The sequence below is a fragment of the Pseudoliparis swirei genome, chromosome 1 (assembly GCF_029220125.1).
Source record: "Pseudoliparis swirei isolate HS2019 ecotype Mariana Trench chromosome 1, NWPU_hadal_v1, whole genome shotgun sequence".
Classification (NCBI taxonomy): Eukaryota; Metazoa; Chordata; class Actinopteri; order Perciformes; family Liparidae; genus Pseudoliparis; species Pseudoliparis swirei.
In genome coordinates this window covers 21,989,194-22,015,645 of record NC_079388.1, presented here as the reverse complement: position 1 = coordinate 22,015,645, position 26,452 = coordinate 21,989,194, and the positions used below count along the sequence as shown (strand labels likewise).

The following is a 26,452-nucleotide window of genomic DNA, read 5'->3' as shown; positions in this document are numbered from 1 at the left end:
CAGGTGAGACAGACAGACAGGTGAGACAGACAGAGAGGTGAGACAGACAGAGAGGTGAGACAGACAGACAGGCGAGACAGACAGGTGAGACGGGTACCTGCAGGAAGCCGCTGAGCACCGGCGTCACACAGACGTGCAGCGGCTGCAGGCGGCGGCTCCCGGGGGGGAAGAGGGCGGAGCCTGTGGACATGGAGGTCAAGCGGGCCCTGAACTCGTCTGCCAGGTGACCCCGGTAGACGTCCATCATCAACACGGTCGGGCCCTGAACCCGCGAGGCCACAAGGGGGCGCCACACCTGCACACAGGTAGACGCACCGTCACGACAGAGCGGCCGCCGCGCTGGATTTCACAATAAGAGCGCGTCCGCTTACCCGGTCGGTCCAGACGCGGAGGCGCTCCGGGTCGGAGAACCCTTCCTGGCGAGCCGCCAGCAGAACGTTGTCGGGGAACCCGTTGGGAACGCGTGACTCCGCCCCTCTGAAGAACAGCAGCGGGGGGAGGAGCCTCCCGTCGGACAGGGCGGAGAGGACCACGTCAAACACGGGGAGGTCCTCCGGAGAACCGGACAGCCGCAGGGCCGAAGGGTTCTGCTGGGAGAACTGGTCCAGGTCCAGGAAGATGGAGAACTCGTCCATGGAGCCCACGCCGTGAGGGGGAACCGCTCGGCTCTGGAGACCACAACCACAACCCCATTGGTCTCATCTTTCTGACGGTCCCTGAACACATCGTGTGTGACGGGCACTTTTAAAATCTAATAGATGAGTACTAGTTACACACACTAGATCATGAGTACTAGTTACACACACTAGATCACGAGTACGAGATACACACACTAGATCAGGAGTACTAGTTACACACACTAGATCACGAGTACTAGTTACACACACTAGATCACGAGTACTAGTTACACACACTAGATCACGAGTACTAGTTACACACACTAGATCACGAGTACTAGTTACACACACTAGATCAAGAGTACTAGTTACACACACTAGATCAAGAGTACTAGTTATACACACTAGATCAAGAGTACTAGTTACACACACTAGATCAAGAGTACTAGTTACACACACTAGATCACGAGTACTAGTTACACACACTAGATCACTTGTACTAGTTATACACACTAGATCACTTGTACTAGTTATACACACTAGATCACGAGTACTAGTTATACACACTAGATCACTTGTACTAGTTATACACACTAGATCACGAGTACTAGTTATACACACTAGATCACGAGTACTAGTTACACACACTAGATCACGAGTACTAGTTACACACACTAGATCACGAGTACTAGTTACACACACTAGATCACGAGTACTAGTTACACACACTAGATCACGAGTACTAGTTACACACACTAGACCACGAGTACTAGTTACACACACTCAATCACGAGTACTAGTTACACACACTCGATCACGAGTACTAGTTACACACACTCGATCACGAGTACTAGTTACACACACTAGATCACGAGTACTAGTTACACACACTAGATCACGAGTACTAGTTACACACACTAGATCACGAGTACTAGTTACACACACTAGATCACGAGTACTAGTTACACACACTAGATCATGAGTACTAGTTATACACACTAGATCATGAGTACTAGTTACACACACTAGATCATGAGTACTAGTTATACACACTAGATCACGAGTACTAGTTACACACACTAGATCACGAGTACTAGTTACACACACTAGATCATGAGTACTAGTTACACACACTAGATCATGAGTACTAGTTACACACACTAGATCACGAGTACTAGTTATACACACTAGATCATGAGTACTAGTTATAAACACTAGATCATGAGTACGAGATACACACACTAGATCACGAGTACTAGTTATACACACTAGATCACGAGTACTAGTTATACACACTAGATCACGAGTACTAGTTATACACACTAGTTCATGAGTACTAGTTACACACACTAGATCATGAGTACTAGTTACACACACTAGATCACGAGTACTAGTTACACACACTAGATCACTAGTACTAGTTATACACACTAGGTCACGAGTACTAGTTACACACACTAGGTCACGAGTACTAGTTATACACACTAGATCATGAGTACTAGTTACACACTAGATCATGAGTACTAGTTACACACTAGATCATGAGTACTAGTTACACACACTAGATCATGAGTACTAGTTATACACACTAGATCATGAGTACTAGTTACACACACTAGATCATGAGTACTAGTTATACACACTAGATCATGAGTACTAGTTATACACACTAGATCATGATTACGATACACACTAGATCATGAGTACTAGTTACACACTAGATCATGAGTACTAGTTATACACACTAGATCATGAGTACTATTTATACACACTAGATCATGAGTACTAGTTACACACACTAGATCATGAGTACTAGTTACACATACTAGATCATGAGTACTAGTTACACACTAGATCATGAGTACTAGTTACACACACTAGATCATGAGTACTAGTTACACACTAGATCATGAGTACTAGTTACACACTAGATCATGAGTACTAGTTACACACACTAGATCATGAGTACTAGTTATACACACTAGATCATGAGTACTAGTTATACACACTAGATCATGAGTACTAGTTACACACACTAGATCATGAGTACTAGTTATACACACTAGATCACGAGTACTAGTTATACACACGAGATCACGAGTACCAGTTATACACACTAGATCACGAGTACCAGATATACACACTAGATCACGAGTACGAGATATACACACTAGATCACGAGATACACACTAGATCACGAGTATTAGTTACACACACTAGATCACGAGTACTAGTTACACACACTAGATCACGAGTACTAGTTACACACTAGATCACGAGTACTAGTTACACACACTAGATCACGAGTACTAGTTACACACACTAGATCACGAGTACTAGTTACACACACTAGATCACGAGTACTAGTTACACACACTAGATCATGAGTACTAGTTATACACACTAGATCATGAGTACGAGATACACACACTAGATCATGAGTACTAGTTACACACACTAGATCATGAGTACTAGTTACACACACTAGATCATGAGTACTAGTTATACACACTAGATCATGAGTACGAGATACACACACTAGATCATGAGTACTAGTTACACACACTAGATCACGAGTACTAGTTACACACACTAGATCACGAGTACTAGTTACACACACTAGATCATGAGTACTAGTTACACACACTAGATCATGAGTACTAGTTATACACACTAGATCATGAGTACGAGATACACACACTAGATCATGAGTACTAGTTACACACACTAGATCATGAGTACTAGTTATACACACTAGATCATGAGTACTAGTTACACACACTAGATCATGAGTACTAGTTACACACTCGATCATGAGTACTAGTTACACACACTAGATCATGAGTACTAGTTACACACACTAGATCATGAGTACTAGTTATACACACTAGATCATGAGTACTAGTTACACACACTAGATCATGAGTACTAGTTATACACACTAGATCATGAGTACTAGTTATACACACTAGATCATGATTACGAGATACACACACTAGATCATGAGTACTAGTTATACACACTAGATCATGAGTACTAGTTACACACTAGATCATGAGTACTAGTTATACACACTAGATCATGAGTACTAGTTATACACACTAGATCATGAGTACTAGTTACACACTAGATCATGAGTACTAGTTACACACTAGATCATGAGTACTAGTTATACACACTAGATCATGAGTACTAGTTATACACACTAGATCATGAGTACTAGTTACACACACTAGATCATGAGTACTAGTTACACATACTAGATCATGAGTACTAGTTACACACACTAGATCATGAGTACTAGTTACACACACTAGATCATGAGTACTAGTTATACACACTAGATCATGAGTACTAGTTATACACACTAGATCATGAGTACTAGTTATACACACTAGATCATGAGTACGAGATACACACACTAGATCATGAGTACTAGTTATACACACTAGATCATGAGTACTAGTTATACACACTAGATCATGAGTACTAGTTACACACACTAGATCATGAGTACGAGATACACACACTAGATCATGAGTACTAGTTATACACACAATATCATGAGTACTAGTTACACACACTAGATCATGAGTACTAGTTATACACACTAGATCATGAGTACGAGATACACACACTAGATCATGAGTACTAGTTATACACACTAGATCATGAGTACGAGATACACACTAGATCATGAGTACTAGTTACACACACTAGATCATGAGTACTAGTTACACACTCGATCATGAGTACTAGTTACACACCCTAGATCATGAGTACTAGTTACACACACTAGATCATGAGTACTAGTTATACACACTAGATCATGAGTACTAGTTACACACACTAGATCATGAGTACTAGTTATACACACTAGATCATGAGTACTAGTTATACACACTAGATCATGATTACGAGATACACACTAGATCATGAGTACTAGTTATACACACTAGATCATGAGTACTAGTTACACACACTAGATCATGAGTACGAGATACACACACTAGATCATGAGTACGAGATACACACAATAGATCATGAGTACGAGATACACACACTAGATCATGAGTACGAGTTATACACACTAGATCATGAGTACGAGATACACACACTAGATCATGAGTACTAGTTACACACACTAGATCATGAGTACGAGATACACACACTAGATCATGAGTACGAGATACACACAATAGATCATGAGTACGAGTTATACACACTAGATCATGAGTACGAGATACACACACTAGATCATGAGTACTAGTTACACACACTAGATCATGAGTACGAGATACACACACTAGATCATGAGTACTAGTTACACACACTAGATCATGAGTACGAGATACACACTAGATCATGAGTACTAGTTATACACACCAGATCATGAGTACGAGATACACACTAGATCATGAGTACGAGATACACACTAGATCATGAGTACGATACACACTAGATCATGAGTACTAGTTACACACACTAGATCATGAGTACTAGTTACACACACTAGATCATGAGTACTAGTTACACACACTAGATCACGAGTACTAGTTACACACACTAGATCACGAGTACTAGTTACACACACTAGATCATGAGTACTAGTTATACACACTAGATCATGAGTACGAGATACACACACTAGATCATGAGTACTAGTTACACACACTAGATCATGAGTACTAGTTACACACACTAGATCATGAGTACTAGTTATACACACTAGATCATGAGTACGAGATACACACACTAGATCATGAGTACTAGTTATACACACTAGATCATGAGTACTAGTTACACACACTAGATCATGAGTACTAGTTACACATACTAGATCATGAGTACTAGTTACACACTAGATCATGAGTACTAGTTACACACACTAGATCATGAGTACTAGTTATACACACTAGATCATGAGTACTAGTTACACACACTAGATCATGAGTACTAGTTACACACTAGATCATGAGTACTAGTTACACACACTAGATCATGAGTACTAGATACACACACTAGATCATGAGTACTAGTTACACACACTAGATCATGAGTACTAGTTATACACACTAGATCATGAGTACTAGTTACACACACTAGATCATGAGTACTAGTTATACACACTAGATCATGAGTACTAGTTACACACTAGATCATGAGTACTAGTTATACACTAGATCATGAGTACTAGTTACACACACTAGATCATGAGTACTAGTTACACACACTAGATCATGAGTACTAGTTACACACACTAGATCATGAGTACTAGTTACACACACTAGATCATGAGTACTAGTTATACACACTAGATCATGAGTACTAGTTATACACACTAGATCATGATTACGAGATACACACACTAGATCATGAGTACTAGTTATACACACTAGATCATGAGTACTAGTTACACACACTAGATCATGAGTACTAGTTACACACTAGATCATGAGTACTAGTTATACACACTAGATCATGAGTACTAGTTACACACACTAGATCATGAGTACTAGTTACACATACTAGATCATGAGTACTAGTTACACACTAGATCATGAGTACTAGTTACACACTAGATCATGAGTACTAGTTACACACACTAGATCATGAGTACTAGTTACACACACTAGATCATGAGTACTAGTTATACACACTAGATCATGAGTACTAGTTATACACACTAGATCATGAGTACTAGTTATACACACTAGATCATGAGTACTAGTTACACACACTAGATCATGATTACGAGATACACACACTAGATCATGAGTACTAGTTATACACACTAGATCATGAGTACTAGTTACACACACTAGATCATGAGTACTAGTTATACACACTAGATCATGAGTACGAGATACACACACTAGATCATGAGTACTAGTTATACACACAATATCATGAGTACTAGTTACACACACTAGATCATGAGTACTAGTTATACACACTAGATCATGAGTACGAGATACACACACTAGATCATGAGTACTAGTTACACACTAGATCATGAGTACGAGATACACACACTAGATCATGAGTACTAGTTACACACACTAGATCATGAGTACTAGTTACACACTCGATCATGAGTACTAGTTACACACACTAGATCATGAGTACTAGTTACACACACTAGATCATGAGTACTAGTTATACACACTAGATCATGAGTACTAGTTACACACACTAGATCATGAGTACTAGTTATACACACTAGATCATGAGTACTAGTTATACACACTAGATCATGATTACGAGATACACACTAGATCATGAGTACTAGTTATACACACTAGATCATGAGTACTAGTTACACACACTAGATCATGAGTACGAGATACACACACTAGATCATGAGTACGAGATACACACACTAGATCATGAGTACTAGTTACACACTAGATCATGAGTACGAGATACACACACTAGATCATGAGTACGAGATACACACACTAGATCATGAGTACGAGATACACACACTAGATCATGAGTACGAGATACACACTAGATCATGAGTACGAGATACACACCAGATCATGAGTACTAGATACACACACTAGATCATGAGTACGAGATACACACAATAGATCATGAGTACAGATACACACTAGATCCACACTAGATCATGAGTACGAGATACACACAATAGATCATGAGTACGAGTTATACACACTAGATCATGAGTACGAGATACACACACTAGATCATGAGTACGAGATACACACACTAGATCATGAGTACGAGATACACACACTAGATCATGAGTACGAGATACACACACTAGATCATGAGTACGAGTTTTCCCACCTGTGTGGCCAGCGAGCTCTTGAACAGGCGGCTGGTGTCTCTGATGGTCTTCGGCAGTCTTCTTCGGTGGTGTCTGGTGGGCTGCAGGCCGAGCTGGTGCGTGAGCAGGAAGTCCACGATCCAGCCGTAACAGTCCAGCAGGGGGCGCCGCTGGCCCAGAGCGCTCCTGGCCGAGCGCAGCAGGAAGGCTCTGCTGGGACTCAGCTGCTGCTCGTGCTGGATCAGGACCCACTCCTCCAGCTTCTCCGTCCTCCAGATCCACTTCCTGCCCGCCAGCCGGCGCTCCCGCTGCCGGGTCCACGAGCGGATCGTCTGGTGGCTCAGCCGGAACCGGCAGCAGGCCGGGGGGAGGCCGTGGCACAGAGAGAAGAGGACCACCGAGAGCTGGGCGGCCGTCAGGGCCGAGGCCTGAGGGGAACCCAGAGGTCAGAGGTCAAACAACGCCTCAGTCATATACACATGTTCAATACGTGTATTCACAAGAAACCATGCTCAATACGTATTATATTCACAAGAAAACATGCTCAATACGTATTATATTCACAAGAAAACATGCTCAATACGTATTATATTCACAAGAAAACATGCTCAATACGTATTATATTCACAAGAAAACATGCTCAATACGTATTATATACACAAGAAAACATGCTCAATACGTATTATATACACAAGAAAACATGCTCAATACGTATTATATACAAGAAAACATGCTCAATACGTATTATATACACAAGAAAACATGCTCAATACGTATTATATACACAAGAAAACATGCTCAATAAGTATTATATACACAAGAAAACATGCTCAATACGTATTATATACACAAGAAACCATGTTCAATACGTATTATATTCACAAGAAAACATGCTCAATAAGTATTATATACACAAGAAAACATGCTCAATAAGTATTATATTCACAAGAAAACATGCTCAATACGTATTATATTCACAAGAAAACATGCTCAATACGTATTATATTCACAAGAAACCATGCTCAATAAGTATTATATTCACAAGAAAACATGCTCAATACGTATTATATTCACAAGAAAACATGCTCAATACGTATTATATTCACAAGAAAACATGCTCAATAAGTATTATATTCACAAGAAAACATGCTCAATAAGTATTATATACACAAGAAAACATGCTCAATACGTATTATATTCACAAGAAAACATGCTCAATAAGTATTATATTCACAAGAAAACATGCTCAATACGTATTATATACACAAGAAAACATGCTCAATAAGTATTATATTCACAAGAAAACATGCTCAATACGTATTATATTCACAAGAAACCATGTTCAATAAGTATTATATACACAAGAAAACATGCTCAATACGTATTATATTCACAAGAAAACATGCTCAATACGTATTATATTCACAAGAAAACATGCTCAATACGTATTATATTCACAAGAAACCATGTTCAATAAGTATTATATACACAAGAAAACATGCTCAATAAGTATTATATACACAAGAAAACATGTTCAATAAGTATTATATACACAAGAAAACATGCTCAATAAGTATTATATACACAATAAAACATGTTCATCTGAGACTAAAGTTTATTATAATAACCTAAATAATATGATAATTAAATCTAAGATATACGAGAAAATAACATGAATAATATGAGATTAAAGTAGTATATATAAATGAGAATTATTTCAAATAATCTCGTACTAAAATCTAATATATGAGAACATAATTTATATAATCTGAGATAAAATTATAATATATACAAGACAATAACCTAAATAATCTGAGACTAAAGTTTATTATATATACACAAGAAAACAATAAAATAATCGGAGATAAAAAATCGTGTATTTTTTGTTTTTCAGCAAAACCGAAATAAAAATCAAAGATAATTATTTTGTAGTTTTCTTTCTTCTTGAACAAAATCCATTGATTGTGTTTTACGTTTGAAGGCTCGTGAAATTTACCTGACGTAAGTGTCTCACCTGCTCCGGTTGTGGGCGGGGCCCCAGGATCTTGATGGTCATGGCGGGGGGGGAGGAGAGGGGCGGGGGGGAGCTGATGTGTGTGACTGACAGCAGGGCTCCGGTCTGACCGGAGGGGAGGAGGTGGATGGGGATAAAGGCTCCGCCTCCATGACCTACGAGTGATGTCACACTGACGGGGGGGGGGCAGTTAAAGAGGAAGCAGCAAGTGGACAGGAAGTGATGTCAGGACCAGAAGGAGAGAAGAAGAAAGCGCCAGAGCGTTAAGAGCTTCCTGCTCAAGACGTCAACAGGAACAAGAGCCCCTCCACAATAAAAGCCCTCACGTTCTGATCATTTGGATTCAGACTCACAAGAGGCTTTTACTCTGAAGGGGCGGAGTGTGTGTGTGTTGATGGCTCACCTGAGAGATGGTTGTTGGTTCTCTCCGTCAACACGCAACTCTGAAACAACAAACAGCTTCATGTTGGAGATCCTTTACGTGGTGTGTGTGTGTGTGTGTGTTACCGTTGTGTTTCAAAATGATGCACTGATGATCTTTTCTCTTCATCAGGTGATCGGCCATCGCGTCTCCTCTGCAGGTCGTAAAGGTGCACGACACACACCTCAAGCTCTGAGCCCCCCTGACACACACACACACACACACACACACACACACACACACACACACACACACACACACACACACACACACACACACACACACACACACACACACACACACACACACACACACACACACACACACACACACACACACACACACTGTGATATTCTTTGGCGTCTAATAAATGTCACTTTTCTTACCTGGCCTGCGACCTGAAGATGGTGAGGTACGGGGGGGTCCTCCTGCAGGTGGAATGGTTGCTATGGAAACAGACAAGGTTGTCAACACAGGACGGCTGCTCATTGTTCTTGTATAACTATATATATAGTTATATATACACACACATAAACACCTACTTGATCATGTGGTTGGCGTAGCTGGTGGAGCAGCAGGTGATGAAGTTGCACAGCGAGCAGAGCACCAGAGACGGGAAGTGCACCTGGAAGTCCTGGAAGAGGGACAGGCACTCGAGACACCGCTGAGGGGGGCGAGAGACACTGAGGCAGAGAGAGAGAGGCCGCTTCCATTAGGGCAGCACGGTCAGAGGACCAGGTCCACGTAGAGGACCAGGTCCACGTAGAGGACCAGGTCCTCATGAACAGGGTTAACGTGATGCTAGTGTGAGCGCATGAACAGGGTTAGCGTGATGCTAGTGTGAGCGCATGAACAGGGTTAGCGTGATGCTAGTGTGAGCGCATGAACAGGGTTAGCGTGATGCTAGTGTGAGCGCATGAACAGGGTTAGCGTGATGCTAGTGTGAGCGCATGAACAGGGTTAGCGTGATGCCAGTGTGAGCGCATGAACAGGGTTAGCGTGATGCCAGTGTGAGCGCATGAACAGGGTTAGCGTGATGCTAGTGTGAGCGCATGAACAGGGTTAGCGTGATGCTAGTGTGAGCGCATGAACAGGGTTAGCGTGATGCTAGTGTGAGCGCATGAACAGGGTTAGCGTGATGCTAGTGTGAGCGCATTAACAGGGTTAGCGTGATGCTAGTGTGAGCGCATGAACAGGGTTAGCGTGATGCTAGTGTGAGCACATGAACAGGGTTAGCGTGATGCTAGTGTGAGGGCATGAACAGGGTTAGCGTGATGCCAGTGTGAGCGCATGAACAGGGTTAGCGTGATGCTAGAGTGTGAGCGCATGAACAGGGTTAGCGTGATGCTAGTGTGAGCGCATGAACAGGGTTAGCGTGATGCTAGTGTGAGCACATGAACAGGGTTAGCGTGATGCTAGTGTGAGCGCATGAACAGGGTTAGCGTGATGCTAGTGTGAGCGCATGAACAGGGTTAGCGTGATGCCAGTGTGAGCGCATGAACAGGGTTAGCGTGATGCTAGTGTGAGCGCATGAACAGGGTTAGCGTGATGCTAGTGTGAGCGCATGAACAGGGTTAGCGTGATGCTAGTGTGAGCGCATGAACAGGGTTAGCGTGATGCTAGTGTGAGCGCATGAACAGGGTTAGCGTGATGCTAGTGTGAGCGCATGAACAGGGTTAGCGTGATGCTAGTGTGAGCGCATGAACAGGGTTAGCGTGATGCTAGTGTGAGCGCATGAACAGGGTTAGCGTGATGCTAGTGTGAGCGCATGAACAGGGTTAGCGTGATGCTAGTGTGAGCGCATGAACAGGGTTAGCGTGATGCTAGTGTGAGCGCTACCTCTCCTGACTGAGGGCCAGCAGCAGACTGTCCCAGACCATGGTGGAAGTGTTGTTTACAAGACTGGCATCCAGTGGCGGCAGTGAGCAGCAGAAGCCGTGCATGCAGCAGCAGCAGTGAGTGGCAGTGTGGCAGCAGCAGCAGGCAGCAGCAGCAGCAGCAGCAGCAGTGGTTGGCAGTTGTGGCAGCAGTAGCAGTGGCAGTAGCAGTGGTGGCTGTTGTTGGCAGTTGGCCAGTGGTGCAGTGGCAGTGCTGTGGCAGCAGTGGTGGTGTGGTGTGGCTGTGGCTGCGGTGGCAGTGGTGTGGTCAGTGGTCAGCAGCAAGGTGGTGTCAGTGGTGGCAGCAGCATGTGGCAGCAGTGGCAGTGGTGAGTGGTGGCGCTGGTGGTTGTCGTTGGCTGTGGTGCCGCTGTGGTGGCCGGTGGCAGTGCTGTTGCAGTGGTGGTGGCAGTGTCGTTGTCAGTGGCAGTTGTCGTCACGTCGTCGGTGGTGGCAGTCTGCTGTCGTGTTGGTGTCGCCAGTCGGTCAGTGGTGGCAGTGGCAGTGTTGGTGGCAGTTGGTAGCAGTGGCAGCAGCAGCAGTGGTGGTGGCAGTGGTGGCAGCAGCAGCAGTGCAGCAGCAGTGGTAGCAGCAGTGGCAGCAGCAGTGGTGGCAGCAGCAGTGGCAGTGGCAGTGGTGGTGGCAGTGGTGTCACTGCGGTGGCGGTAGCAGTAGTAGCAGCAGCAGTAGCAGTAGTAGTAGCAGCAGCAGCAGTAGTAGTAGCAGCAGCAGTAGCAGCAGCAGCAGTAGTAGTAGTAGCAGCAGTAGTAGCAGCAGTAGTAGCAGTAGCAGTAGTAGCAGTAGTCGTCCCCTGTAATAATACTTCTGTGTGTAACAGGAACAGACCTTGAGCGGCTTCAGGTCTTCTCCGTCTCGTCCTCCGTCCACAGAATACGTCCTCACGGTCACCTGCACACAAAGACTCAGGACATGGAAACCTGCTGTGCTGTTGTTGTTGTTGTTGTTGTTGACTCCAGGTGAACCCACCGTGGTTCCAGGCTTCAGTCCGATGAGTTGTGGAGGTCTGACGTGAGTTCTGTGTTTCACTTTGTGTTCAATACGTTCTTTGATGCACAAGAAGTGGAGACGACACTTATCACAGCCGAACATGTGCTTCTACACACACACAAACAAACACACACACAGTAAAAAGAACAGTAAAGTCAACTTTCAGTCTGAACATCACCCTCCCACAAGTACTGTAGAGTAGTAAACTGAATAGTAGTAATAGAGTAGAGCAGTCAGAGCAGTGATAGAGCGGTCATAGAGAAGTGATAGAGCTGTCATAGAACAGTGATAGAGCGGTCATAGAGAAGTGATAGAGCTGTCATAGAACAGTGATAGAGCGGTCATAGAGAAGTGATAGAGCTGTCATAGGGAAGTGATAGAGCGGTCATAGAACAGTGATAGAGCGGTCATAGAGCAGTAATAGAGAAGTGATAGAGCTGTCATAGAGCAGTGATAGAGTGGTCATAGAGAAGTGATAGAGCGGTCATAGAGCAGTGATAGAGCGGTCATAGAGCAGTAATAGAGCGGTGATAGAGCGGTCATAGAGAAGTGATAGAGCGGTCATAGAACAGTGATAGAGCGGTCATAGAGCCGTAATAGAGCGACAATAGAGCGGTGATAGAGCGGTCATAGAACAGTGAGAGCGGCAATAGAGCGGTCATAGAACAGTGATAGAGCGACAATAGAGCGGTCATAGAGCGGTGATAGAGCAGTGATAGCAGTCATAGAGTGGTCGTAGAGCCGTGATAGAGCGGTCATAGAACAGTGATAGAGCGGCAATAGAGTTGTGATAGAGCAGTCATAGAACAGTGATAGAGCGGCAATAGAGCGGCAATAGAGCTGTGATAGAGCAGTCATAGAGTGGTCGTAGAGCCGTGATAGAGCAGTCATAGAGGGGTCGTAGAGCCGTGATAGAGCATGCATAGAGTGGTCGTAGAGCCGTGATAGAGCAGTCATAGAATGGTCGTAGAGCCGTGATAGAGCAGTCATAGAGTGGTCGTAGAGCCGTGATAGAGCAGTCATAGAGCAGCCATAGAGTGGTCGTAGAGTACCTGGTGTCTGGTGAAGTGCTGCTGGTAGCAGGTGTTGCTCCGCATCACTCTCAGGCAGAACTGACACAGCAGGTTTTTAGTGTTGGAGTGAAACTGATGAAAGTGAGACCAGACGTCTGAGTAGAAGGACGAGTGGAAGTTACACACCTGGGGAGACACATAATAAATACACAACCACCTGGAGACACACAATAAATACACAACCACCTGGAGACACACAATAAATACACAACCACCTGCAGACACACAATAAATACACAACCACCTGCAGACACACACTCACCTGGCAGCTGTAGGGCATCTCTCCCGGCTTGTGCGAGCTCTTCATGTGCAACAGGAACGCTGCTTCATCCACAAACTGCAGCTCACAGATTTTACACTTTGCTACACACACACACACACACACATTATTGATCACTGGTACTGTGTGTGTGTGTGTGTGTGTGTGTGTGTGTGTGTGTGTGTGTGTGTGTGTGTGTGTGTGTGTGTGTACCTGTGGACAGGTGCTGGCTGTGCACCGCCTTGATGTGAGCCTGCAGCCTGACTGGAGACAGGAAGTGACGGAAACACTGAGGACAGCGAGAGGCTTCGCCCTCCTGGGAGTGCTGCTGCATGTGGGCCATCAGCCTGAGGACAGGTACATGTCCTAGTATTACAGGTGTACTAGTATACATGTATTTAAGCACTAAGGTTCTGGAGGCGGGGCTGAATCATCAATAATGTTGACCAGGACATTATTGGCGATACAGCCCCTCCTCCGGCCCCTCACTGTTATAACACGGTTGCGTGCGACATTATAAAGTCAGTAATCAGTGAGCCAAACGTTGAGTATCACATTTCAGGAGCCGAGAGAACAAGGTCCTGTGTGTTGGTCTGTTGCCATGACAACAGACCAACACACAGGAAGTCCCAATCTGTGAATATCTTTCCACCTTTACCGAACTTTGTTTAGTCGTGTCCCCGACGTCTACACCGACTGCTGCCCCCTAGTGGTCACCCTTTATACTGCAACTGCTGCCCCCTAGTGGTCCCCCTTTATACTGCAACTGATGCCCCTAGTGCTCACCCTTTATACTGCAACTGCTGCCCCCTAGTGGTCACCCTTTATACTGCAACTGCTGCCCCCTAGTGGTCACCCTTTATATTGTAACTGCTGCCCCCTAGTGGTCACCCTTTATATTGTAACTGCTGCCCCCTAGTGGTCACCCTTTACATTGTAACTGCTGCCCCCTAGTGGTCACCCTTTATATTGCAACTGATGCCCCCTAGTGGTCACCCTATATATTGTAACTGCTGCCCCCTAGTGGTCACCCTTTATATTGCGTACAGTGCCATAGAAATCACCCCGCAGTATTTTATTCATAGCGTCTCTGGTTCTGATCTCCAGGTCTACTGGTTCTGGTCTTCAAGTCTACTGGTTCTGGTGTTCAGGTCTACTGGTTCTGGTCTTCAGGTCTCCTGATTCTGGTCTTCAGGTCTGTTGATTCTGGTCTTCTGGTCTTCGTTTGTGTTTTTGTTGTTGTTGCGTGTCACTTTCTTTCTTCTCACTCGATGTTGTTGGGTGTATTTATCGTGTACTAGTACTCAGTGGATGTTGTTGGGAGTATTTATCGTGTACTAGTACTCAGTGGATGTTGTTGGGAGTATTTATCGTGTACTAGTACTCAGTGGATGTTGTTGGGAGTATTTATCGTGTACCAGTACTCACTGGATGTTGTTGGGAGTATTTATCGTGTACCAGTACTCACTGGATGTTGTTGCTAGTATTTATCGTGTACCAGTACTCACTGGATGTTGTTGGGAGTATTTATCGTGTACCAGTACTCACTGGATGTTGTTGGGAGTATTTATCGTGTACCAGTACTCACTGGATGTTGTTGGGTGTATTTATCGTGTACCAGTACTCACTGGATGTTGTTGGGAGTATTTATCGTGTACCAGTACTCACTGGATGTTGTTGGGAGTATTTATCGTGTACCAGTACTCACTGGATGTTGTTGGGAGGATTTATCGTGTACCAGTACTCACTGGATGTTGTTGGGAGTATTTATCGTGTACCAGCACTCACTGGATGTTGTTGGGTGTATTTATCGTGTACCAGTACTCACTGGATGTTGTTGGGTGTATTTATCGTGTACCAGTACTCACTGGATGTTGTTGGGAGTATTTATCGTGTACCAGTACTCACTGGATGTTGTTGGGTGTATTTATCGTGTACCAGTACTCACTGGATGTTGTTGGGTGTATTTATCGTGTACCAGTACTCACTGGATGTTGTTGGGAGTATTTATCGTGTACCAGTACTCACTGATGTTGTTGGGTGTATTTATTGTACCAATACTCACTGGATGTTGTTGGGAGTATTTATCGTACCAGTACTCACTGGATGTTGTTGGGAGTATTTATCGTGTACCAGTACTCACTGGATGTTGTTGGGAGTATTTATCGTGTACCAGTACTCACTGGATGTTGTTGGGAGTATTTATCGTGTACCAGTACTCACTGGATGTTGTTGGGTGTATTTATCGTGTACCAGTACTCACTGGATGTTGTTGGGTGTATTTATCGTGTACCAGTACTCACTGGATGTTGTTGGGAGTATTTATCGTGTACCAGTACTCACTGGATGTTGTTGGGAGTATTTATCGTACCAGTACTCACTGGATGTTGTTGGGTGTATTTATCGTGTACCAGTACTCACTGGATGTTGTTGGGAGTATTTATCGTACCAGTACTCACTGGATGTTGTTGGGTGTATTTATCGTGTACCAGTACTCACTGGATGTTGTTGGGAGTATTTATCGTGTACCAGTACTCACTGGATGTTGTTGGGTGTATTTATCGTGTACCTGTACTCACTGGATGTTGTTGGGAGTATTTATCGTGTACCAGTACCCACTGGATGTTGTTGGGAGTATTTATTGTGTACCAGTACTCACTGGATGTTGTTGGGAGTATTTATCGTGTACCAGTACTCACTGGATGTTGTTGGGTGTATTTATCGTGTACCAGTACTCACTGGATGTTGTTGGGTATTTATCGTGTACCAGTACTCACTGGATGTTGTTGGGTGTATTTATCGTGTACCAGTACTCACTGGATGTTGTTGGGAGTATTTATCGTGTACCAGTACTCACTGGATGTTGTTGGGTGTATTTATCGTGTACCAGTACTCACTGGATGTTGTTGGGAGTATTTATCGTACCAGTACTCACTGGATGTTGTTGGGAGTATTTATCGTGTACCAGTACTCACTGGATGTTGTTGGGAGTATTTATCGTGTACCAGTACTCACTGGATGTTGGGAGTATTTATCGTGTACCAGTACTCAGTGGATGTTGTTGGGAGTATTTATCGTGTACCAGTACTCACTGGATGTTGTTGGGAGTATTTATCGTGTACCAGTACTCACTGGATGTTGTTGGGAGTATTTATCGTGTACCAGTACTCACTGGATGTTGTTGGGAGTATTTATCGTGTACCAGTACTCACTGGATGTTGTTGGGTGTATTTATCGTGTACCAGTACTCACTGGATGTTGTTGGGAGTATTTATCGTGTACCAGTACTCACTGGATGTTGTTGGGTGTATTTATCGTGTACCAGTACTCACTGGATGTTGTTGGGAGTATTTATCGTGTACCAGTACTCACTGGATGTTGTTGGGAGTATTTATCGTGTACCAGTACTCACTGGATGTTGTTGGGAGTATTTATCATGTACCAGTACTCACTGGATGTTGTTGGGAGTATTTATCGTACCAGTACTCACTGGATGTTGTTGGGTGTATTTATCGTGTACCAGTACTCACTGGATGTTGTTGGGTGTATTTATCGTGTACCAGTACTCACTGGATGTTGTTGGGAGTATTTATCGTGTACCAGTACTCACTGGATGTTGTTGGGTGTATTTATCGTGTACCAGTACTCACTGGATGTTGTTGGGTGTATTTATCGTGTACCAGTACTCACTGGATGTTGTTGGGAGTATTTATCGTGTACCAGTACTCACTGGATGTTGTTGGGTGTATTTATCGTGTACCAGTACTCACTGGATGTTGTTGGGTGTATTTATCGTGTACCGGTACTCACTGGATGTTGTTGGGAGTATTTATCGTGTACCGGTACTCAGTGGATGTTGTTGGGAGTATTTATCATGTACCGGTACTCAGTGGATGTTGTTGGGAGTATTTATCGTGTACTAGTACTCAGTGGATGTTGTTGGGAGTATTTATCGTGTACCAGTACTCACTGGATGTTGGGAGTATTTATCGTGTACCAGTACTCAGTGGATGTTGTTGGGAGTATTTATCGTGTACTAGTACTCAGTGGATGTTGTTGGGAGTATTTATCGTGTACTAGTACTCAGTGGATGTTGTTGGGAGTATTTATCGTGTACCAGTACTCACTGGATGTTGGGAGTATTTATCGTGTACCAGTACTCACTGGATGTTGTTGGGAGTATTTATCGTGTACCAGTACTCACTGGATGTTGTTGGGAGTATTTATCGTGTACCAGTACTCACTGGATGTTGTTGGGAGTATTTATCGTGTACCAGTACTCACTGGATGTTGGGAGTATTTATCGTGTACCAGTACTCACTGGATGTTGTTGGGTGTATTTATCGTGTACCAGTACTCACTGGATGTTGTTGGGAGTATTTATCGTGTACCGGTACTCAGTGGATGTTGTTGGGTGTATTTATAGGTACCAGTACTCACTGGATGTTGTTGGGAAGTACTCACTGGATGTTGGGAGTATTTATCGTGTACCAGTACTCAGTGGATGTTGTTGGGAGTATTTATCGTGTACTAGTACTCAGTGGATGTTGTTGGGAGTATTTATCGTGTACTAGTACTCAGTGGATGTTGTTGGGAGTATTTATCGTGTACCAGTACTCACTGGATGTTGTTGGGTGTATTTATCGTGTACCAGTACTCACTGGATGTTGTTGGGAGTATTTATCGTGTACCAGTACTCACTGGATGTTGTTGGGAGTATTTATCGTGTACCAGTACTCACTCGATGTTGTTGGGAGTATTTATCGTGTACTAGTACTCACTGGATGTTGTTGGGAGTATTTAATGTAATCGTGCACTCACTGGATGTTGTTAAAGTACGACGTACTAGTACTCACCGGATGCTGTTGCGTATTTATCGTACCAGCACCACCGGATGTTGCTGGGTGTATTTATCGTACCACCGGATGTTGTTGGGTGTATTTATCGTACCAGTACTCACTGGATGTTGTTGGGAGTATTTATCGTGAAATTAGCAATTACCGGATGTTGTTGGAGTATTTATCGTGAAACGGGCATCACCGATGCGTTGCTGGGTGATTTATCGTACCAGTACCTTACCGATGCTGGGTGCATTGATCGTGGCACCAGTACCACCGGATGTTGTTGGGCGTATTTATCGCGGTACCAGCACCACCGGAGCGTTGGCGACGATCGCAAATTGTAATTAATGGATGTTGCTGGGTATTTATCGTAACCAGCATCACTGACGTTGTTGGGCATTTAACGTGGTACCAGCACCACTGGATGTTGCTGGGTGTATTTATCGTACCAGTACCACCGGATGTTGCGTATTTATCGGTACCAGCACTCACTGGATGTTACAAGTGTATTTATCGTGGTACCAGTACTCACTGGATGTTGTTGGGAGTATTTATCGTGTACCAGTACTCACTGGATGTTGTTGGGTGTATTTATCGTGTACTAGTACTCACTGGATGTTGTTGTGTGTATTTATCGTACTAGTACTACTGGATGCTGTTGGGTGTATTATCGTACCAGTACTACCGATGTTGTTGGTATTTATCGTACCAGTACCTACTGGATGTTGTTATATTTATCGTGTACCAGTACTGGATGTTGTTGGGAGGATTTATCGCGGAACAGTACTCAATGATGTTGTTGAGTATTTATCGCAGGCCAGCAATCACCGGACGTTGTTGCGTATTTATCGCGTACCGAAAATTACCGGATGTTGTTGGGTACGATCGTGTGTACTCACTGGCTGGAGTATTATCAGGTACCAGTACCACCGATGTTGTTGAGTATTTATCGTACCGCACCACTGATGTTGTTGGGTGATTATCGTGGTACCAGTACTCACTGGATGTTGTTGGGTGTACGCCAGTACTAACACCACTGGATGTTGTTGGGAGATTATCGTACCAGTACCTCACCGGATATGTTGGAGTATTTATCGCACCATGTGCACTCACTGGATGCTGTTGGGAGATGACATGTACCAGTACTCACTGGATGTTGTTGGGAGTATTATCGGTACCAGTACTCACTGGATGTTGTTAGGATTATTTATCGTGTACCATTACTCACTGGATGTTGTTGGGTATTTATCGTGGTACCCAGTACTCACTGGATGTTGGAGATGACGTGTACCAGTACTCACTGGATGTTGCACACCGGTACCAGTACTACCTTGATGTTGTTGGGTGTATTTATCGTACCAGTACTACTGATGTTGTTGGGAGACGACAGGTAAATTAGCACCACTGGATGTTGTTGGGTGTATTTATCGTGTACCAGTACTCTGGATGTTGTTGGGATATTTATCGTACCAAATTACCGATGTTGTTGGGGTGTATTTATCGCACCGTAATTTCACTGGATGTTGAGATTATCGTACCAGCACCCACTGATGCGTTGTTGGGAGATGACAAAAATTAGCATCACTGATGCTGTTGGAGTATTTATCGTACCAGCATCACCGGATGTTGTTGTATTTATCGTGGCACTCAGTACTACCGGATGTTGTTGGGAGTATTTATCGTGTACTGGTACTCAGTGGATGTTGTTGGGAGTATTTATCGTGTACTAGTACTCAGTGGATGTTGTTGGGAGTATTTATCGTGTACCAGTACTCACTGGATGTTGTTGGGTGTATTTATCGGCAACGCATCACCGGATGTTGTTGGGGAGATTTATCGCACCAGCACTACTGGATGTTGTTGGGAGATTTATCGGCACCACCGGATGTTGTTGGGAGTATTTATCGTGTACCAGTACTCACTGGATGTTGTTGGGAGTATTTATCGTACCAGTACTCACCGATGCTGTTGGGAGACGGCACCAGTACTCACTGGATGCTGTTGGCATGACGGTACCAGTACCACTGGATGTTGTTGGGAGTATTTATCGTGTACCAGTACTCACTGGATGTTGTTGGGAGATGACGGTACCAGCAATTACCGATGTTGTTGGGTGGTTTATCAGGTACCAGTACCGGATGTTGTTGGAGTATTTATCGGTACCCAGCACCACCGATGTTGTTGGGAGATTTATCGGTACCGCACCACCGGATGTTGTTGGGAGACATCATGTACCAGTACTCACTGATGTTGTTGGGAGTATTTATCGTAAAATTGTAATTACTGGATGTCGTTATGTATTTATCTAAATTGTACCAGTACTCACTGGATGTTGTTGGGTGTATTTATCGTGTACCAGTACTCACTGGATGTTGTTGGGAGTATTTATCGTGTACCAGTACTCACTGGATGTTGTTGGGTGTATTTATCGTGTACCAGTACTCACTGGATGTTGTTGGGTGTATTTATAGGTAACACTCACTGGATGTTGTTGGAGATGACCACCAGTACTCACTGGATGTTGTTGGGAGTATTTATCGGTACCAGTACTCACTGGATGTTGTTGCGTATTTATCGGTACCAGTACTCACTGGATGTTGTTAGGAATATCGGCACCGCAATTGTGGATGTTGTTGGGAGTATTTATCGTGTACCGGTACTCAGTGGATGTTGTTGGGAGTATTTATCGTGTACCGGTACTCAGTGGATGTTGTTGGGAGTATTTATCGTGTACTAGTACTCAGTACGTTGGGAGTATTTATCGTACCAGTACCAGGATGTTGGGAGTATTTATCGTGTACTGGTACTCAGTGGATGTTGTTGGGAGTATTTATCGTGTACTAGTACTCAGTGGATGTTGTTGGGAGTATGTATCGTGTACCAGTACTCACTGGATGTTGGGAGTATTTATCGTGTACCAGTACTCAGTGGATGTTGTTGGGAGTATTTATCGTGTACTAGTACTCAGTGGATGTTGTTGGGAGTATTTATCGTGTACTAGTACTCAGTGGATGTTGTTGGGAGTATTTATCGTGTACCAGTACTCACTGGATGCTGTATATTTATCGCACCAGTACTACCGGATGTTGTTGCGGATGATCGTGGTACCAGCAATTCACCGATGTTGTTGTTGGGTGTATTTATCGTGTACCAGTACTCACTGGATGTTGTTATGTATTTATCGTAAAATCGCACTACCGGATGTTGTTGGGAGTATTATCGCAACAGCACCACCGGATGTTGGGAGTATTTATCGTGTACCAGTACTCACTCGATGTTGTTGGGAGTATTTATCGTGTACTAGTACTCACTGGATGTTGTTGGGAGTATTTATCGTGTACCAGTACTCACTGGATGTTGTTGGGAGTATTTATCGTGTACCAGTACTCACTGGATGTTGTTGGGTGTATTTATCAAAACAGCACTACCGATGTTGTTTTTATATTTATCGGCACCAGCACCACCGATGTTGTTGGGAGTATTTATCGTGTACCAGTACTCACTGGATGTTGTTGGGAGTATTTATCGTGTACCAGTACTCAGTGGATGTTGTTGGGAGTATTTATCGTGTACCAGTACTCAGTGGATGTTGTTGGGTGTATTTATCGTGTACCAGTACTCACTGGATGTTGGAGTATTTATCGTACCAGTACTCACTGGATGTTGTTGGGAGTATTTATCGTGTACCAGTACTCACTGGATGTTGACTAAATTGGGTATTTATCGTGTACCAGTACTCACTGGATGTTGTTGGGTGTATTTATCGTGTACCAGTACTCACTGGATGTTGTTGGGTGTATTTATCGTGTACTAGTACTCACTGGATGTTGTTGGGTGTATTTATCGCAATTAGCACCACTGATGTTGTTAGTGTATTTATCGTGGTACCAGTACTCACTGGATGTTGTTGGGTGTATTTATCGTACCAGTAATTACCGATGTTGTTGCATTATCGTACCAGTACTCACTGGATGTTGTTGGGAGTATCGGTACCGCACCACTGATGTTGTTGGGAGACGACTGCAAAATCAGCACCACCGGATGTTGCGTACGATCGTGGCACCAGCACCACCGATGTTGGTTGCGGCTTTATCGTACCAGTACTCACTGGATGACTGACTAGGAGTATTTATATATTTAAATGCTATGGATGTTGTTGGGTGTATTTATCGTGTACCAGTACTCACTGGATGTTGTTGGGTGTATTTATCGTGTACTAGTACTCACTGGATGTTGTTGGGTGTATTTATCGTGTACCAGTACTCACTGGATGTTGTTGGGAGTATTTATCGTGTACCAGTACTCACTGGATGTTGTTGCTCAGGGTGACCTCACAGTGGATGCAGCGGTACGGTCCAGTAAACCTGTGGTCCAGGACCTCGGGGCGAACGCTCGGTTCCGAGGCGCGGCCGTAGTAAAAGTCCTCCACCATGATCACCAGTTTCCCGTGGGGGGGGGCGGGGGCCGGGGGGCTGCAGGTAGAGGAGGGGGGGGGGCTCGGGCTGGGGAGCCGGGCGGACAGGAAGTCCTCAGGCGGTCCGTGGGTCCTCTGGGAAGACCAGACCGTCAGTAACCAGTGTACTTATACTCTGAACTGTGTACTCCGTGGCCTGTTAACTCACAGCAGGGGGTCCCGGTCGAGTCCTGGACACCTTGCTGTAGGTCTGGGGGTCTCTGGGGGTCTTCTTCTGGCCTCTGCTCCTCCTCAGGGGTTTCTTCTTCTTCTTCTTCAGGTTCTTCAGACTCTGAGCGATCGCAGGGCTGCACAGCTGGAGGAGGAGTTAAAGTGGGCGGGGCGTGATGTCACAACTGAAGGGGGCGTGGCCACAACACTTACACACATGAACCCTCTGAGCGCCGTGACCAGTTTGTACCGAGACCTGCAGACCAGACAGTTGGGAGGGGAGGCGGGGCCAAGCGGACCTGAGACACAAGACATCACCTCGTTATGAATCACCTCGTTATGTTTAACCTCATTATGAATCACCTCGTTATGTTTAACCTCATTATGAATCACCTCGTTATGCATCACCTCGTTATGAATCACCTCGTTATGTTTTACCTCGTTATGCATCACCTCGTTATGAATCACCTCGTTATGTTTTACCTCGTTATGAATCACCTCGTTATGCATCACCTCGTTGTTTTACTTTGTTATGAATCACCTCGTTATGCATCACGTTATGTTTGACCTTGTTATGAATCACCTCGTTATGATTTACCTCGTTATGCATCACCTCGTTATGAATTACCTTGTTATGAATCACCTCGTTATGATTTACCTCGTTATGCATCACCGTGTTGTGTTTTACCTCGTTATGCATCGCCTCGTTATGTTTTACCTCATTATGAATCACATTGTTGTGTTTTACCTCGTTATGCATCACCTCGTTATGAATCACCTTGTTGTGTTTTACCTCGTTATGTATCACCTCGTTATGTATCACCTCATTTTGAATCACCTTGTTGTGTTTTACCTTGTTATGCATCACCTCGTTATGCATCACCTCGTTATGATTTACCTCATTATGAATCATATGCATCACCTCGTTATGTTTTACCTTACCTCGTTATGGAATCTTTTACCTCGCTATTATCGTTATGTTTTACCTCGTTATGAATCACCTCGTTATGTATCACCTTGTTGTGTTTTACCTCGTTATGCATCACATCGTTATGTTTTACCTCGTTATGAATCACCTCGTGCTTTACCTCGTTATGTTTTACCTTGTTATGCTTTACCTCGTTATGCATCCCATCGTTATGCATCACCTCGTTATGTTTTACCTCGTTATGCATCCCATCGTTATTAATCACCTCGTTATGTTTTACCTCGTTATGAATCACCTTGTTGTGTTTTACCTCGTTATGCATCACATCGTTATGTTTTACCTTGTTATGCTTTACCTCGTTATGCATCCCATCGTTATGTTTTACCTCTTCAGCCATCCGTTCACGAGATTTGTGATTGTTTTTGTTTGTGATGTTTTTTTAAAGAATTGAAGTGCTGAACTGAAACTGCCTTTGAAAACTTCTCCCTCTCCCCCTTCTCCTCTTACTCCTCCCCCTTCTCCCCCTTCTTGATTAAATATCATCATTTTAAGCTGTGTTTAAGTGTGTGTGTTCGAGGACAATCGGAAAGAAGAACGTCTGACCAACCTTTGACCTGCAGTTTGTGAGGAGGTCTGCTGCCGCTGGGGGAACCGGGCGGCTCGGGGGTCTGCGGGGGCCCCCGGGTCCACGGAGAGGAGGGCGGGGGGCTAGACTTGCAGATGCTCAGAACCTTGTGAGCTGCTTCACCTGAGACCACACCTGGACCAGAGGGACCAGGTCTGAGCCCGGACCACAGAGGGACCAGGTCTGAGCCCGGACCATAGAGGGACCTCAAAGGGACCAGGTCTGAGCCCGGAGCACCGCCTACTGTGAAGCTCCGGCAGGTGGAGGAGGCCTTACCTGTGATGACGGGGGTGGAAGTCTGGACTGCAGGCTCGTGGATCTGGACTTTAGTGAACCCGCTGGCTGACCCTACGGGATGAGCACTCAGCTTCAGCTCTGCAGCACCGCCTGCAGGACCAACAGGGGATTAGCTTAGCTTAGCATAAAGACCTCGCTCCATCACAACACTGACCTCCAGTCAGCAGGCGGCCATTCAGCTTGAAGCCCAGAGGAGCACCTGAGGACTGACACACACACACACACACACGCGCGTTAAACGGTGCTGTGATTGTGTGTCACAGGAAGGAGACCACCTGAGGGAGCTAGGAGCTAAGAGCTGAGCATCCTTCTGTTACCTTCAGTGTGTTGAGGTGTGGGGGGGGGCTCTGGTCTGGGTGACCCGGGATGGACAGGGTCCTGACTGGTGGGAGGTCCGTTTCCTCCTCTGCAGAAACCAGAGCTGCAGAGAGAGGAGAAACATTTGAGCAGATGTTTATCAACAACAACAACAACAACAATCAGCAGTTTGTTGAAATTCAGGCTTACAAACACACAAGTGGAATAGAGTAAAACTGATGCAGGAGACTTGTTCACCTTCCTCCTCCTCCTCCTGATCTTCTTCCTCTCTCTCCACCTCCTCTTCCTCCTCCTCCTCATCTTCCTCTCTCTCCACCACCTCCTCCTCCTCCTTGCAGAACATCAGCAGGTTGGCCCCTCCTCCTGCTGCACTCTGTAGCTCCATCACCTCCATTACCTGTTTGTATTGTTAGATTACGACACAACTGTAACTACACACAGACACGCGTATATACACATATATATATATATATACACACACACACATATATACATCAGTGTTTCCCCTAGGTCTACAGCTTCAGGGGGGCGGGGCTAATGCCGCTGCTCGCCATGTTGGTGCCCTAAACTTAACTCCTTAACGATGCCCCCCTGAGATAGGAAAGGGACCCACAGCGTCGGGGGCTAGAGAGACAACCATACGAAGTGGCCCCACCCTGATAGAATGGTGGGGGAACACTGTATATATGTATATATATATTAGGGCTGCAACTAACGATTATTTGGATAATCGATTAATCTGTTGATTATTTTT

At 44.4% G+C, this 26,452-nt stretch overlaps 1 protein-coding gene across 1 annotated transcript in view; it reads right to left on the bottom strand.

Moving 5' to 3' along the window:
• Positions 1-26,100, bottom strand: part of pogza (pogo transposable element derived with ZNF domain a) — a 29,574-nt gene extending 3,474 nt beyond the window's left edge. The window contains exons 1-22 of the mRNA XM_056421740.1: positions 25,936-26,100; positions 25,698-25,801; positions 25,535-25,586; positions 25,360-25,470; positions 25,066-25,218; positions 23,744-23,829; positions 23,529-23,675; positions 23,214-23,455; positions 14,279-14,412; positions 14,069-14,169; positions 13,786-13,932; positions 12,713-12,841; positions 12,549-12,634; positions 11,688-11,714; positions 10,391-10,531; positions 10,235-10,294; positions 9,935-10,050; positions 9,831-9,870; positions 9,428-9,599; positions 7,434-7,841; positions 372-668; positions 98-295 (exon numbers count right to left, since the gene is read on the bottom strand). Coding sequence (XP_056277715.1) covers positions 98-295; positions 372-668; positions 7,434-7,841; positions 9,428-9,599; positions 9,831-9,870; positions 9,935-10,050; positions 10,235-10,294; positions 10,391-10,531; positions 11,688-11,714; positions 12,549-12,634; positions 12,713-12,841; positions 13,786-13,932; positions 14,069-14,169; positions 14,279-14,412; positions 23,214-23,455; positions 23,529-23,675; positions 23,744-23,829; positions 25,066-25,218; positions 25,360-25,470; positions 25,535-25,586; positions 25,698-25,801; positions 25,936-26,092 — 3,108 coding nt within the window. The 5' untranslated portion in view covers positions 26,093-26,100. The remainder of the gene's footprint in view (positions 1-97; positions 296-371; positions 669-7,433; positions 7,842-9,427; positions 9,600-9,830; positions 9,871-9,934; positions 10,051-10,234; positions 10,295-10,390; positions 10,532-11,687; positions 11,715-12,548; positions 12,635-12,712; positions 12,842-13,785; positions 13,933-14,068; positions 14,170-14,278; positions 14,413-23,213; positions 23,456-23,528; positions 23,676-23,743; positions 23,830-25,065; positions 25,219-25,359; positions 25,471-25,534; positions 25,587-25,697; positions 25,802-25,935) is intronic.
• Positions 26,101-26,452: the final 352 nt, after the last annotated feature.